The 16,138-nt window shown below is 40.4% G+C and overlaps 1 protein-coding gene across 12 annotated transcripts in view; it reads left to right on the top strand.

Moving 5' to 3' along the window:
• The window catches only part of KIAA1217 (KIAA1217 ortholog), a 563,370-nt gene that overhangs the window by 476,935 nt on the left and 70,297 nt on the right, over positions 1-16,138 (top strand). For all 12 annotated transcript variants that reach the window (XM_031937971.1, XM_031937975.1, XM_031937969.1 and 9 more), the window contains one exon: positions 3,796-4,619. In XM_031937971.1, the coding sequence (XP_031793831.1) occupies positions 3,796-4,619 (824 nt within the window). The remainder of the gene's footprint in view (positions 1-3,795; positions 4,620-16,138) is intronic.

The following is a 16,138-nucleotide window of genomic DNA, read 5'->3' as shown; positions in this document are numbered from 1 at the left end:
TTTCCTACCAGCCCATGCCGTTGTTTGCTAAAGGGGACAATCCCCAAGCATTGTATCAGATTAGAATTAAAATTGGTGAGATAGAGTACCAGCCCTGAAGTCAGGAGGATCTGAGTTCAAATCCAACCTTCGATGTTCAACACTTCTTGGCTGTGTGACCCTGGACAAGTCACTCAACCCCAGTTGCCTCAGGAAAAAAAAATAAAAAGAATTAGAATTGGTGAGAGGGTTAGGGGGCTGACCCTGCACACAGACACACCCCAAAAAGGCATTTGCACCTCAGTCTAGGCTGCCCCAAAGGAGATGGCCCCACCAGAGCATCTCAGCAATGAGGAAGTTTGATCAGCAGGCCCTTTAATTTTAGAGAGGCAGGCAAGGTAGGATGGGTCCGGCAGGCAAGCCGGAGTGGTTGGCAGCTGTCAAAACAAAAGCTAACAAAGCTCTGTCTGGCTGTGAGTTTACAGGTGTCATAGGCTTTTGTGTTAACCCTTCAGTGCCAGGCTCAGATGCTGTCCTTTAGCTTCATGAGAATTCTATTTTATTTTAATTTAATTCTAACTCTAATAATCAACAAAAATGAGCAGTATAAAGATTTACATACTTAGATTGTCGATGTAGAGTTGGAAGACAGCTGAGAGATCATTGGAAGACAAGGAGACTGATTCTTAAGTGAAGGAGCTTGCCCAAATGTAGTAAGGGACAGAGTTGGGATCGGAAGCCAGGTCCTCTGATTAGAAAACTCAGGACTCTGGCCACACTGCCTCCCATCAAACCGTAAGTTCCAACTTATTTACAATTTGTTTAAAAAGTGTATATTAATTTTAACTGAATAATCTTGAAAATTTCTTTTTATTTTCATGTCTCCTGATCTTTTCCTTTTGTGTGATTTTTCCAGGTTTTGTTACTGTTGCTAATTTTTTTCAGTCAAGGTTTTTATTGTTCTGATCTTGCTTTCTTCATTTTTCCATCAGTTCCTAAAGTTTTTATCTATATTTATTACTCTTTATATTGTCACGTAAGTGGCAATACTCCATGACGTATCCTGTGGATCCAATCATTCCCCAGTCAATGGGCATTTAGCATGCTCTTAGTTTTGTTTTGTTTTCTTCCTATTCAGAATAAGGTGGCTATGCCTCTTTTTGCACAAATAGATCTTTTTTACTTTCATTAAAATCCTCCAGATCTTAGTAGTGAGATCACAGGACCAAGTGGTTTGAACAACTTTATAGTTCTTATTATTTTATAACTTCTTAATTTCAATTTTAATTTTTCAGAAGTTGGTTCTGGATCAATGATAATGATGTTGTTGGTTTAGGAAATGGGACCCATCTCAGTAGTGTATAGCTTTGGTTTCTTGGGGCACTGGAAGTTTAAATGCCCAATGACAACCAGTGTGAACAAGAGACTTAACCATAACTTTTTTCAAATCCTAGATTGGTGCTCTCTCCACTAAGCTGCACTGAAGCAATAAAGGACCAGACTTCTTGCAAAAAATATAGTACCAAATCACAATTCCCTTGGTATTGGCTGTTTGCCTAAGATCTGTCCACCATTGTTTTTAGTCACTTTTAGCAATCTTCAATTTGATCGGTATAAGGTGGTATCCCCAAGATATTTGAACCTGGAACCTTGAGCTAAAAACAAAGTGATTCTTTGCTTTTGCCTTGCTTTCTGGACTTCAGATATTATCTAGACCAAATGAGAAAACTAGGATTCCAAAAAGTTTTTAATGTGGCTATTGCTCACAACCACACTGTGAGTTGATAATCAGGTCAATCTTCTTTATTAAGCACCTACTACGTGCCTGACACTGACTTCATGCTAGATATCAGGAATACAGAGAAAGGCAAAAATAGTCCCTTCCCTCTAGGAACTGACAGTCTCCTGAGGAAGATAACATGTAAACAACCATGTATAAACAAATTATATACAAGATGATTTAGAGATAATCTCAAAGGAAAGATGTTAGCAAGAATTAAGGACTCTTGTAGAAGGTATGATTTTACTTGAGCCTTGAAAGAAGTCAGGGAAACCAAGAAACTTTTAGAGATTTTGATGAAAAGGAACATTTCCAAAAAGTGGAATCAGCTCACTTCATTTTGTATCTGCTATTCTGCCTGGGTTCAGCTCCCCTCCCTTTATGACCCCATCTTCTACACCTTTCCTGCCTCCTTTTGTACAAGGGTTTTTGTTTTCCCTTTTCTGCTGTGGACCCCAGTTGTATTCTACTAGCTTCTCAGTTCCTGTCCCTTTGGAACTCACCCTGCCTTTCCCCTTGATTATACCCTTTTCCCCTGAGAACACTGTGAACTCCTGTGGTAGCCTAAAGTAATCCATCAGTCAAGAAAGAGCTTAAGGTGGTCCAGAAAGGTTATGACAGCTCCTGCTTCTAATTATCAGACCCAATCAAATAGTCTCCAGTGGTCTTTCCCAACTTCTGTGTTTGGACCAAAATGGAAAGTATCGAATGTTCTTTTTCTAGATGATTTTGTGCTTTATATTCTCCTCCTTGGTAAACCACATATGGCTTGTGGTTATGATTTATTTTCCTCCTGTTCTTATTAACTGACTCTTTAATCCCTTTCCTCTTTTGAAGGCAGAGTTAATAGCTAGGACCTGAGCGAGTTCCCATTCCCCTCCTGTCATATGTAACTTTTTTTTTTTTTTAAATCAGGGGCTATATTTTGCTTCTAGTCTTTAAAAAAAAATTACTTGTTTGGGGCAGTGAGGTGGTGCAGTGGATAGAGCATTCGCCCTGAAGTCAAGAGAACCTGAGTACAAATCTGGTCTCAGACACTTAATAGCTGTGTGACCCTGTGTGACCCTGGGCAAGTCACTTGACCCCAATTGCCTCAGTGAACAAACAAAACAAAACAAAAAAATCTGTTAATTTATCAATATGATTTTTTTCAAAGTTATCTTTCCATTCATCAGATATTCAAGCAACAGTATTTGTGATGTTCCTACTACATACCTAGCCTTTCCTAGACCCTTGACAGATATATAGCAATCGTACATGGTCCTCCGACTTGAGAGACTTACATTTTACTTTATTTTGATTACATTTCCTTCTCCTGGGGTTGAAAAGGTCTTTTTCTCTCAATATGGATTACTACAAGTTCATGTGAATACCAAAGGATAGTAAAAAATTTTATCTCACTTTTTTTCTTGATTCCTTCTTTTCCTTAGTAGTTTTTGAATCAGAGAATCATCACATAACTTTTTTCCAATGCTAATAGGACAGCGATTTTTACAGCCAGTGTCTCTGAAAAAAGCCTCATTTATAATCCAAGGCAATCGAGGGCCTCAGAGAGTAAAGGTGAGCATAAATAAGTTGTTTGGTAGACTTGAACCCATCGTGATACAATAATGGCACTAACGATCATTTAAGAAATGCCAAAAAAACGGCCCAAGACCTGGCCAGGGAGGATGTACCATCTGGGTACCTACCCAAAGACCTCCAGCAGCATGCTAAAGGATTTGGAAGGGCAGGAGCAGAACTGCTCAGGGTGAGATGGTGTGGATGAGTTCTGTTCTCTACCAGCGGAAAGAATTCCCATATTAATCATTTTCTAGTTATTCAGCAGAATACTTCAGGCCAGATAGTGGGAACTGTGTCATTCTAGACGCGGATTACTCCCAGTGGGACAGATGGTTTGAGAAGCTAAGACGTCCAAGCGTAATTTACAGTCTTTTTTCTATAGACCGTTGGGCAATATTCAAACAGTTGGATGACAATGTAGGAAAACCATGTAGAGATGAGCATAAAACAGCGCTTGTTCCGTCTCTTTCCAGATGCAGAGGGAACTTGCTTATGCCCGAGGAGAAGGCCCCGGAGTCCCTCGGCCCGGACCCGCGGCGCACGCCCCCCACGCCATCCCCAACTCCCCGCCCCCCACTCCGGTCCCGCACTCCATGCCCCCCTCCCCGTCCAGGATCCCGTACGGCGGGGCGCGCGCCATGGCGGTGCCCGGCAACGCCACCATCCCCAGAGACAGGCTCTCCAGCGTGCCCGCCTCGCGGTCCATCTCCCCGAGCCCCAGCGCCATCCTAGAGCGGCGGGACGTGAAGCCCGACGAGGACCTGAGCGCCAAGAGCCTCGCCCTGTTCAGAAACGAAGGGCTCTACGCGGACCCCTTCCTTTTCCACGAGGGCCGCATGAGCATCGCCTCCTCCCACGGCGGGCATCCCCTGGAGGTCCCGGACCACGTCATCGCCTATCACCGCACCGCCATCCGCTCGGCCAGCGCCTACTGCAGCCCGGCGCTGCAGGCCGAGATGCACCTGGAGCAGTCGCTCTACCGGCAGAAGGCGCGGAAGTACCCGGACAGCCACCTGCCCACCCTGGGCGCCAAAACCCCGCCGGCCTCCCCGCACCGGGCGGGGGACGTCAGGATGCTCGACATGCTCCCGCACCACCTCCCGCCCCACGCCCTGCAGCCCGAGCGCGCCTCCCCCAGCCGCCAGTCCTTCAAAAAGGAGCTGGGTGCCACCGTGTACCTTGAGAAGCCCAGGAACCCTCCTGGGGTAGCGGGCATGGCGGACCTGGGCCCGCCGCTGATGGAGAAGCAGATTTTTGGCTACAGCACCATGACGTCGCCCAAAGACAAGGAGACCAGGTAAGCACGGGGAAATTGGGGAGCCACACTGCGCATGTGTGCCCCCTGGTCATGGTGGGAACCCTTAGGGCTGGGTGAGAGGAAGAGCGCTCTCTTAGCCCAACTTGCCCGTTGTTATCAGGGCAAATGGGAGTTGTGTGGGAAATGTTCATAATTAATTAAGGACGGCCTGGTGATAGTAACACAACAAAATAAGGAGAAGAGTGTATTCTGTTTGGCAGAAATACTTTTTGAGATGATGATTTCTGTTTTCCCCATCAGAGAATTCTTTTTTTTTTTCCTCATAAGGTTTGAGGAAATGGAAAAAATGTGTCACTGTCTATCTTCTTGGGTGTAAAACACAGATTTGCATGAAAACAGAATGTTTCCGTTTTAAGTACTCATTAGAGAATGATGCTGAAATCAGCAAAAGGATTCCACTGAAGAGAGCAGTTTGGTTTTGATTTGTGTTGAATATTCTTTGCAACTTAGGTACTGGGCCAAGAATCTCCAAACCACATATTGAGAGCCTTAAAAAAACCAGCTGTAATGAAAGTTCTCATAAAGGCAACATGGTGGAGGGGAAGGAGAACTGGCCAGTGATTCAGGAGGATGTGCGGTCAAGGCCCACGTTGACATATATTGGCTATGTCAGAAAGGGGAAGCATTAGGAAGCTCTCTGTATTGATCAGTGTTGATATGGACATTTCTCCGGGAGCTTCTTACACCAATGAAATTATCATTAATCCAGTTGGAAATTTAAAAAAAAAAATAAATTAATTGAGTTTGATAGACCCTAGGAACATAAATTTAAAGCCAGAAGGGAGGGGCATTAGCCCATTACTTTTATTTTTCAGATGTAGAGACTGAAGTCTGGAAGACCAGGTGTTTTGTCTAGACATATAAATGATAAATCATTTATAAATATAAATGATTTATCATTTATATGATAAATTTTTAGAACTAGGTTTTCATCCCAGACCATGGACTTTTCTTAGATGAATCATTAAATAAATAACTAAATGAATTAATGAATGAAGGTTTTAATCCCAAACCATGGGCTTTTCTTAGATGAATCATTAAATAAATAACCAAATGAATGAATATAAATTAATTGAAAAAATTAAAAATTAATTAAAGCCTTAATTCTGGTAGAAGAATATTAATTACCATGATAATCATTTTAAAAATCCAGATGAGGAAACTGAGCCAATAAGAGGTAAAGCATTTCTCTCAACCCAAAGATTCAAAAGCAATAGTAATAAAATGAAAAATATTCAGTCAAACAGTGCCAGATAATATAACCAGCTTCTTATTATTCCTGTACTGTTTCATAATGTTGTAAAAAGGAGGCTCAGATTGTGAATGACACATGACATACATAATCATCCTTTCCCCTAGTAATAAACAGTACTTCTCACTCATAAATGAGAAAGCTGTGTACTTAATAATAGTGATGACTGGTTAAAGGAAGATCCATCTGGCTTTGCCGTAGAAATATCATGATGGTGAAGGAGTCCAGAATAGTGGGGGGAAATGAGAAAGAATGCAAAAAATCCCAAAGCACTCTTCTTACACATAGATGAAGTTGTTGGGGCATGTAGCTTATTTGTGTAGAATAGATGAGAAATTTTGGAAATGCTATTTGAGCTTTCTACTTCAAAGCAATGACTCCAGGATCAGGTCTTAAAGACAGGAGTTTTCTCCCCTTTTTTGTGACATGGACTCTTTTGGCAGCCTGGTGAAAGTTGTGAACCCTTTCTTAGAACAATATTTTTACATCCAGAAAGTAAAATATATTGAATTAAAAAGGAAACCAATAGTAGTGATATGTAGTTAACAAAAGACCTTTTAAAACAAGTTTACAAACTCCTATTTTAGGTTTCAGAGTTTTTACACATGCACAAATCATAAAAGTTATAGTACACTAAATACTTAGGAAAACACAGAACAGAGAGAATAAAGGTGGGATATTTATATATATTGTATAAATATACTAAAATTTTTGATAGGACAAATGAGAAAACATGAGCCCGGGAAGCCTTAAGTGGGGGACTTATAGCCTCCTGGTCTAACTCCCTCCTTTTATAGATGAGGAAATACCCAAATATCTGAGGTGACTTGACCAGTGTCAGGAGACAAAGGCAGTATTTGAACTCAGTTCTTCTGATGCCAAATTCAACACTTTTCCCGCAGCACAAGGGGAACACTGGTAGACTATGCCGTGGTAAAATGAAAACCATGTATTGAAATCCCCCCTAGGACTTAGTTAGCATGTGACTCTAGACAAATCCTTACTCTTTTTTTTTTCACAGTTTCTTCATCTGAAAGATGAAGATAATAATACACTCAGCACTACCTCCCTCTCATACTTCCAAGGAGAACATGTTGTAAATCCTAAGATTCTATTGCATGAACTTTTTATTTCTAAAATTTCTCATTTCTGGATCACTTAAAGTTTGGCGTTAGCTTTGACTTATAATGTGAGTACTTAGGAGTCCTATATAAGATCATTAGGATGGAATCCAGGGATTAGGGGAGAGCCCAAAACAAGATCGGTGTGTAGTATGTCTGTTGAGAGGAGTGCAGGTTTTCCACAGTTCAACATTTTAAATAATTTTCAGGCAATTTTTAATAATACCATCATCCACATTCCCTAAAGGCCTTCAGTTTCCATATTAGAAAGACTTTCTCAACCTCAAATGTTTCCATTTCCCACAAACCTCAGAAGTTTTGTTATGTAAAAAAAATTTTTGGCAGTTTTATCAAAATTTAAGATACCCCCCCACTCAAATATTTTTTGCTCTTTTAAAAAAAAAAGCAGAACTAAAAATATGGGAAGATTTAGTGAAAGAATTTGTATTTGTCTAAAATGTATTGTTATTGTGATTAAAGATCATGATATTATAGAACTGGAGCTGGAAGAGACCTCTGAGGTCATCCAACCTTTTAATTTTACATGAAGAGGCAAAGGCCAGGGGAGGTTGTGACTTACCATAGATAACCCAGGCAGTAACCATCTCAGAAAGTAAAAGGGCTGGTCCCTCTACTGACTCCAGAGCCATTGTTCTATTTTACCAAGATGTTTCCTTGTGTAGTGAGAATAGGGCCAATACTGCCTCTGTCATTTACCATTAATGACATTAGTCAAGTCACCTCAGATCTTTGCTATTTCCTCATCTATAAAATAAGTGAGTTGGACCAGGAGGCTCTAAGCCCCCCACTCAGCTGCACCTCTGTGGTCCTAGGATCTCATACTGTCTGTTAATTATCTGGGATGATGCCATTGTGGAATGGAGAGAGTGGGATTTGGTCCTGCTCTGTGAAGTTACAGAGCAGATGCCCTTCAGTGCCAGGAATTCCCTCCACTGATGAAATCATAGATTCAGTTTTTGTTGTCACTTTAAATAAAATGTCTTGCAGTTGCCATAGCCAGTGATTTCAAATAGGAGAGAAAGATGCCCCTTTTGGGAAGAAAGAGAATAATTCTCTCTACCTCCTCACAGAGGACATCTTCACCTTTTAATTGGGAGGTTTCAGAGTAAATGGAACTGAAGGGACTGGAGCTCCTTGGCTACCTAGATGAGATAGCAGTGAGAGTGGAGTTCCCTGAAGTGGTACGGTATCACCTGTCACAGTGGGCATTTTCTACCAGCATTGTCATTTCTCTTCCTGCACTCACGAAGAGTCAAGAAAACGATGTGAAGTGAGCAAGGAGGGATAAGACCCAAGCAACTGTACTTCCATTTATCTGTCTAGTGAAATTGCCTCATTGAGACTGCTCACCTGGGCTTCCTTTCTGAGAAGTGTAAATTGTGAATGTTATTGTACTCCACCCAGAATTCTGGAATGAATTCTGTACCTGAGGGACCAGAATTCTAAAGAGCTTATTGTAGGTCTGAGATATAAAAAACTGTTCTTAAAAGATATTTATAATTATAAATGCTGTGGAATTTGCATAATTGCATTGCTAAATATATGCATGTTGTAAAATACAACAGCACTATCTACTATATTAGCAGGACTATATAAGGGGAAAAAATTGCTAGGGAAGGTTAGGAGGGTGCACATGCTTGGGAGTTTTTTTCATTATTAAAAACACCAGTTCTAAACTCATTTCAGAGGGGGGAAATGAATAACAAAAGCAATTACAAAAATATAAAATTTAGTACATTGTCTAGCCTACAATCTGGTGTTATTTTAGAAATATTTTGCGCTGCATAGGTCATTTTAAAGTGCCTCCCACCACAAAGTGTTTAATTTTCCTCATGCAGGGTCTCATAAACTGCCAAACCAATTTCTCTTCGGATTTTGTAACATAAATAAGTGAATAAAGCTGAGAGTGCTTTCTTTCTGAGGCTCTCAAGTGAAATTTTACAGCTAAGTCGTAAAACCACTGAAACCCAGAAAAGAAAGTGAAAATCCCCCAAAATGTTCTTCCTTATGTGGATTCCACTAGACCCCTGGATATGTTTATTCAGAAGCACTTGTACCCAGCAGCCCAGGCAACCTCTAAATGTCTTTGAAAATTAGAGAAAATTAACTATCTCCCATCTGTCCTCAAGAAGCTTCTCTGAATAATTGGTAGTTCTTGGTCTGGGGTTTGGTTTTGTTTTTATTTTGTTTTTTGAGGAAAAACAATCTTTCCAAACACTGTTCAGTTTAAGATAAAATATGAGAGGCTGATGTAATATAATCTAGATTCCTTTGGTTAAGTCTGGGTCTCGGTCTGATGAATTCAGCGTTAACCATTTGGGGGATGCAAGAGCAAAACATTCCGTGGAAGAAAATCAAGTACTAATAGGACTAGGGAGAAAAAGAAATGGCAGCCAGGTTTCTCCCAGATGTCCACCATATTAGAAGTCTCCTCCCAAATAATAGCTGAAGCATTTGACTGCCTGGAAATATGTGGTTCCATAACAGATTACAACTGTTTTAACTTTAAGGACAATAATTCTCATGTCTGAGCCTCCAGAAAGGAAATTGTTTGTGACTGACCACATGGCCTTGGGCACATGACTTGACTTAAGTTGGTTTGGGCTGTCCAGATGGGGAGCTCGCTAGCAGCTCATAGAGGCTTCTCTAAGCAAAAAGGACCAGATACCATCTCAGTTCTATTCCCTATCTCTTTACCAGCTCCCCCATTGCAGATGTGGGAGGGGGGGGTGCTATGAACACTACAAGTAATGGCAGATATTTTCCTGTCTTTGTCTACTTTTGCTAAAAAGTATTTATTTTTTTAAAGTGTGTATTTTTTTCCTCTTTTTTATCCATAGGATCATATATTTAGAGTTGAAAGGTGTCATAGAAGTTAAATCCTCATTTTATGGAGGAGGAGACAATCACCTAGTGATTAAGTGACTTGCTTAGGGCTATACACTAATAAAATACCCGGGGTATATTTGAACTGAGCTCTTTCTTTCTCTAAGTCCAGTGCTATGATTTACTGCTGTAAGGGGAGACTCCCTAGAAGGATAAAAGGGAACAATACATTAAAAAATGTAGGCAATAGTATAACAAAAGGTATTAATAAAAAATTATTCTAAAAAATCAGAATTGTGTTGATATGAAAAGCATAATTCAGAAAATTTTAAAAGGCTTACTGCTCCCATAGTAAGAGAGCAGAGTGGTTGGGTGACCTGAGGCAAATTGAATTTTTCTTTCCTTGCCAGTCTTGAGTAGTCAGCATCAGAAATTCCCCCAAAGACTTTAGGCTGTGACTCTGACATATAAAAATTGTACTGGGTCTCTCAGTACAAAGTGAAGTGAAGAATTGAAGAAATTATGTGAATATTTCTTCTCAGTGTTGTCTCTGACCCGGGTGATCCTCATCATTCAGTTCTCTTCTGAGTGGGTGAAGGGTCTCACTCATAATTCATATGGAAATGTTGCCTTTTAAGAGCTGCTTGGTACCTTTAAGGCTCCCTGTACTGATGGTCTTTGCATTCATTGAATCTTTCCTTGTCTTGCGGTTTTCTCAATAAATTCTGTTTTTATTTGTTGAGCATCTTCTGTTAGAGAGATGACCTTAGCAGTGGTGGTGATAAAGATGCTTGAGATCATGGCCCTGCCCTCCGGGGATTTCTAAACTCCTCCCTCGATCAACTTCTGGAGTGGCAAGGATGTTGATTCCTAGTCTGAAAACCAACATTTAATTCCTCCTCTTTTCCTATTAGCCTGTGTGACTTTGGGTAAAATCCTTAAACTTTCTTAAATCTATTTCTTCTGTCACAGTCAACTAGCACTTATTAGGCACCCACCGTTCACCAAGCTCTGTGCAAAGTGCTGGGTTTTAAAAGCAAAAGCAGAAGCTCACAGTCTAATTGGAGAGACAAAAGCTTATTCCAGTGGATTGTAAATCACCATACTGTCCTGCGTGCAGATGCATTCATGAGACCTTGGCTAGAGCTCTGGCCCTGGGATGAGAACACCTGGGTTTGAATGTCTCCTCTAACCAATTCAAGCCCAAAATGCTCTGCAATATGGGGCACAAATAGTCCATGTGAACATCTCACATTTCTTCTGGGATGATTCCTTTCTGCTTTGCTCACAGAGCCCGGCACTGCTCTGGGGGCACGCAGTGCTGGGCGGTCCTGGGTCAGAGGCTCCCATGTCATACGGTAAGTTCATAAGAGAGACCCTGAGCATGTCCTTGTACCACTTTTCTGACCTCCTTGTGAGCGCTGGTCCTGTGAGTTCTCCACAGACTTTTTGGCAAGCTCATGTTTGGCTTTTGAATGTGGCCAGCCCATGGAGTTGTGCTCCCGCAGTAAAGTTTGATTGCACTTGAGGACTCAAGGTGAGCTTCAAAACCTTCCTAAGACAGTTCAAATGGAAGCAATTCAAGTTCCAGGTTTCCTAGAAATACAACAATGAGGCCAACGGCCTGTAGACCTTGAGTCAGCCTAAGACCTCCCCTATTTCCTTTGGAGCCTCCCAAACACTGAGCTAGCCCTGGCAATGTGCATCTATCAATCTCATTATCAGTGTGGACATCCTTGCAAAGTATCCTAGTTGTCCTGATCTCTATTGGATGGCTCTGGAAAGGTGACCTTGCCAGCCTTCCCTCACCTAAATCCAGCTGCACGTCACGGCAGCCTCTCCCTGCTATCGTGTTCTTCTTTGAGAACGAAGGACAAATAACAACTGCCAAGATAGATGAACTTATCCACAGCATTCAGAACTTCTCTGTTTGCTGTAACTGATAAATTCTTCAATTTGAAAAGCCACAAGCCAGAACTAAAGCATGATTTTTGGTGCACTGTGCAGCCTCCAAAACTGAGATGCAACAAAGTGTGGATTGATTCTCTGCTTCTAGTGTTAATTTTGGCCTAATAGTTAAACACCAAGGAAACCAGGTGCTCCATCAACCAGCACAAAGATAGCAGGTGCCTAATAAATGCTTATTGACTTGACCTTTTTAGATGTGAATAGCTCCCCTCTGGAGTTTCTCCCTCAAAGTCTGCTCTTGCTACTTCTATAGAAAAGGTTAGGAGTCCCCAGACAGTAGAGAGAAAAAGTGGATGGACTCCCAAGAATTCGTAGGGAAGAATTCATTTTCCAGAATTAGGAAGAAACATATTCTTCCTTCCCCAGCAGAAGGATTACAGGAAATAGTAATAAAGAGGAAGAAATGTGTTCCTCTGAACATTATAGCCTTACAAAATATATAATTTTAGTGTTGGTAATTATTAATAATTAAATAATATTGATGTTCAGTCATGTTCAATTTTTTGTGACCCCATTTGACATTTTCTTGGCAAAAATATTTATATGGTTTGCCATTTCCTTCTCCAGCTTGTTTTTTTTTTTTTTTTAGAAACCAAGGGGCCCAGAGTCTGTAAATGTCTGAGGCTAGATTTGAATTCAAGAAAATGAGCTTTAGTTCTCTCTTATCATTTGCATTATGCTCAAGCTATATATTATGGTTAACTTCTGGGAGCTAACCAAAATCTAAATAACCATTTCTCACTATTTTTTTCTGTTATATTGGAATATGCTGAGAGGCAGCATAGTGCAGAATATAGGAAAAATTTAGATTCGGATATTACCTTTAATACCTTGGAGTTACCTGGGACAAGTGACTTCCCCACTCAGAGGTCTTAACAACTCCCATACTAAGTTACAGATAAATCACCATTCTGAATCAGTGAAGGGAATCTTTATTACACAGATGAAACACAATTCCTTTTATTCTTCTCTTCTCCCCCCCCCCAAAAAAAATTAGAATTATATGATTATAGGCTAGGGTTTGACAATATTGAGAGTTATACATAGGTGAATTTTTTCTTTGTTTTATATAATTTTATACAGTCATAGAATTTCATTTTGTCCCTAGTTTATTGACATATTTTGTTTTTTCACAATAGTTTTCACCAAATCTCTGATAAATCCTTTTAGTCTACTTCCCATGAAACAATCCATCAAATGTTCTCAGAAAGGGAATGTGCCCTTTTAACTTGGACAGCATGATAGTAATATTGACTATTTGACGAGAATTTTGCTCCCTCTCCATGCTGACATTTCACTGTGTATATTATTCTTTTGTTCCTGTTTGCTTTTCTTTCTATCACTTCATGTAAGATTTCCCATGTTTCCTTGAATTTTTTTATACTCATTCTTTATGGTCAAAAAGTTTATTTAGAAGTTAATAGCTCTTGTGGACACTCATCTACAATAAGAGGATTTGGGGGAGGGGAGAAGTTTTTAACTCTTATTTTTTGTTCCTCTGAGGAAAGAACAAGTCAGGAGAGATGAATAATTATTTTGTACACTCCATAGATATCATACCTGTTAGAGATTTTGTAAAATTGGTTGGGTGAAGGATTGGATTTGCTGACATAATGGTCTGTCATTCTGTTCATCTGTGCTTGTTTTTAAGACCCTATGGATCAGATCATGCTATGAGTTGTCATATTAAGTTGCTATTCATTTGTTACAAGATGCTTCTTCAGGTATGACTTTCCATCTCTGAGATTTGATTATTCAGTAACACTTGATTTACAAAATTATTTTTGTAAGAATATGTGTTTCAGAATTCCTAACCATTAATATACAAGCAAATAATCTTGCCTTTTTTAATAAATTAGGGACTGCCTGTTTGTTATAAATTTCTATGAATAAAATCAACAGCAATCATCCTGAGTTCTTGGGAGGAAGAGATTCTTTTTGGACTCACAGTGGTTTGGGAAGACTTCATGGAAGGAGGAGGAAGAACCCGACTTGGTCCTTAAAAGAGAGGTTGAATGAAATGAAATCTTCTCATCTATGAAGACAACTCTTAAAAATCTTGAAAATTCTTCAGAGTTATAGCTCCTCTTTAATTATGATTCTTGCTTGAAAAAGACAGGGACCATCACTCCTCCCTTTGAAGACCATAAATCTCTCTAGAGATCCTTATGGCCCCCTTTCCAGTTTTCTGTTCCATAGCTCTCACTATTTTTCCAAGGTGTCTATCAAGTAAACATCTTCATAAGGTGATTTCAGAGCCTATGAGCTAACTACCGATAGAGAAAATGAATTCCCATCCCATAGGCAGGCATCAGTGAATAAGCTGTTTTCTCTGCTTCTCTGGCTTCCCCCAGGTACCACAGTCCACCATGGATGCTAAGTAAAACTTGCTGTCTAGCCGAGCCACTGAGAAAAACACGTGGGATTTCATAGAGGCTATGGGCAGCCTGTCACAGAGTAGAGCATGACATGTCACTTCAAACAATCCAGTTTCTTGTTAAAAAAAAAAAAAAAAAAAGTACTCCGTCATCTGCCACAAATTTTCAAATGCAAAGGCTTTCATGTTCCACTTCTAAATATACTTTGTACACAACTCGTAAGATACTGTCAATCAAATCTTTATGATTAAAACCAGTTACCAAAACAAAGGCAGAGCTAAGTTTAAATATAAGGAGATCTAGGTAAGCTCGGTGTCTTTGTCCCTATTGGTTAGAGGGGAAATTGCCCCAGACTGACTAGTAGCATCCTAAAGAAATTATACATTCAAGGCAAGTGCTCTTACATTGGACCTTGGGAAGGAGCCATTTTTAGTTACTCTCTACAGTAACCAGCTTATTAACCACATGTCCCAATTTGTGCTGTGTCCCTTAGAGGGAGGGTGTGATAGTGGGGAAAAAAGAAATCATCCACCACTTACAGTTTTTTGGTGGGCCTTTCTTGCTAAATTGAGATGTGCTGTGTCTGCTTGGTTTTGCTTGAATTTTACAGCTTCATTTTGCATGGAGGGCGCCTTCTTTTTAAAAAATTCTGCCTAACCTGAGCTTCAAATTTGATGACTTTCAAAGACAGTAAGCCACAGAAATTCTATGTTACCTGCCAGATCTGCAGTGGTTCTACCCACATGACCAAAGCTACTTCCTCCTTTCCATCCAAATTTAAAAGCATAGAATATTAGAGTTGGAAGGACTTTAATGAATATCAGCTCAGAATTCCTCATTTTAAAAACAAGGAAACCAAGAGACTTAGTCATGATCATACAACTGCATGACAAGAACCCAGGTTTCATAAGGTCCATTCTTGTGGTTCTCCTACTGTGCTCAAATTTTCTGTAATCATTTGTAAAATACAGGGAAAATGCCCATGGTCTAGTGAATAGGGAGTTGACAAGGAAAGAAGGAAGGAAGGAATTAGAAAAAAGAGAAAGAGAAAGGGAAGCAAAAAGATAGGGAGGGAGGGAGAAAGGAAGGAAGGAAAGAAGGAATTAGGAGAGGAGAGGAAAGGAGACAGACAGATACACACACACATAGACAGAGAGACAGAGACAGAAAGGGAAGCAGAAAGATGGGGAGGGAGGGAGGAAGGAAGGAAAGAAAGAAAGGAAGGAAGAAAAAGGTCTCTATCTTTGCTTCTATCTCTGTCTTTCTCTAGTGTGTATGTACAGACACACATTCTTGAGGGTAGAGGGGTGTAGGGAGAGAGAAGGGGAAGGGGAAAGAGAAGAATGTACGGTTGAAGAGAGATTGAAAGAGAATGATCACAGATACAAAGAGAGATGAACCTCTTCTCTTGCCATAAACACAAGCATCAAGAAAACCTCCCCTTAGGAATAAACAAAAGAGATCTAGTATAAAAATTATCTTTTGGGTTCCCTGCTGATTTCCCATTGGGCCCTAAATCTTTTTTGTGGATTGGGCCATCCTGGTTCTGTTCAACTCCAAAACACCCCCAGACCTCACTTCTATAGACTGCTGCCTTAGGATCCTGTATATTCTCCCAGCTCCTAAAATCATTTCTTATTTGCAGGAAAACTCTAAGCCAAAGTCCCTGCAGCCTATAATCATGAATGAGTAAATGCTTCTTCCAGTTGGTACCTGTACCAGAAATGAGCTGTGGCCTCTGGAATAAAAAGTTGCCCCCAAGGAAGGGAAAGCCAACGTAAATAAAGCAGGAAGGAGTTGGTAGTTGTATCATTCCTGGGGAACGCCAGGCAGGCCGATGGCCTGCGGGGAGGGATGGGGTGGAAGGCCCTCACCCCAGATTTCTGCTGACTCAGAAGCCGGCACTTCTGGAGAGCCGTGTTCAAGGTGTGG

Source organism: Sarcophilus harrisii, chromosome 5 (genome assembly GCF_902635505.1).
Source record: "Sarcophilus harrisii chromosome 5, mSarHar1.11, whole genome shotgun sequence".
Lineage (NCBI taxonomy): Eukaryota > Metazoa > Chordata > Mammalia > Dasyuromorphia > Dasyuridae > Sarcophilus > Sarcophilus harrisii.
Note: the sequence above shows the minus strand (reverse complement) of the source record. Positions and strands in the feature narration are given on the sequence as shown.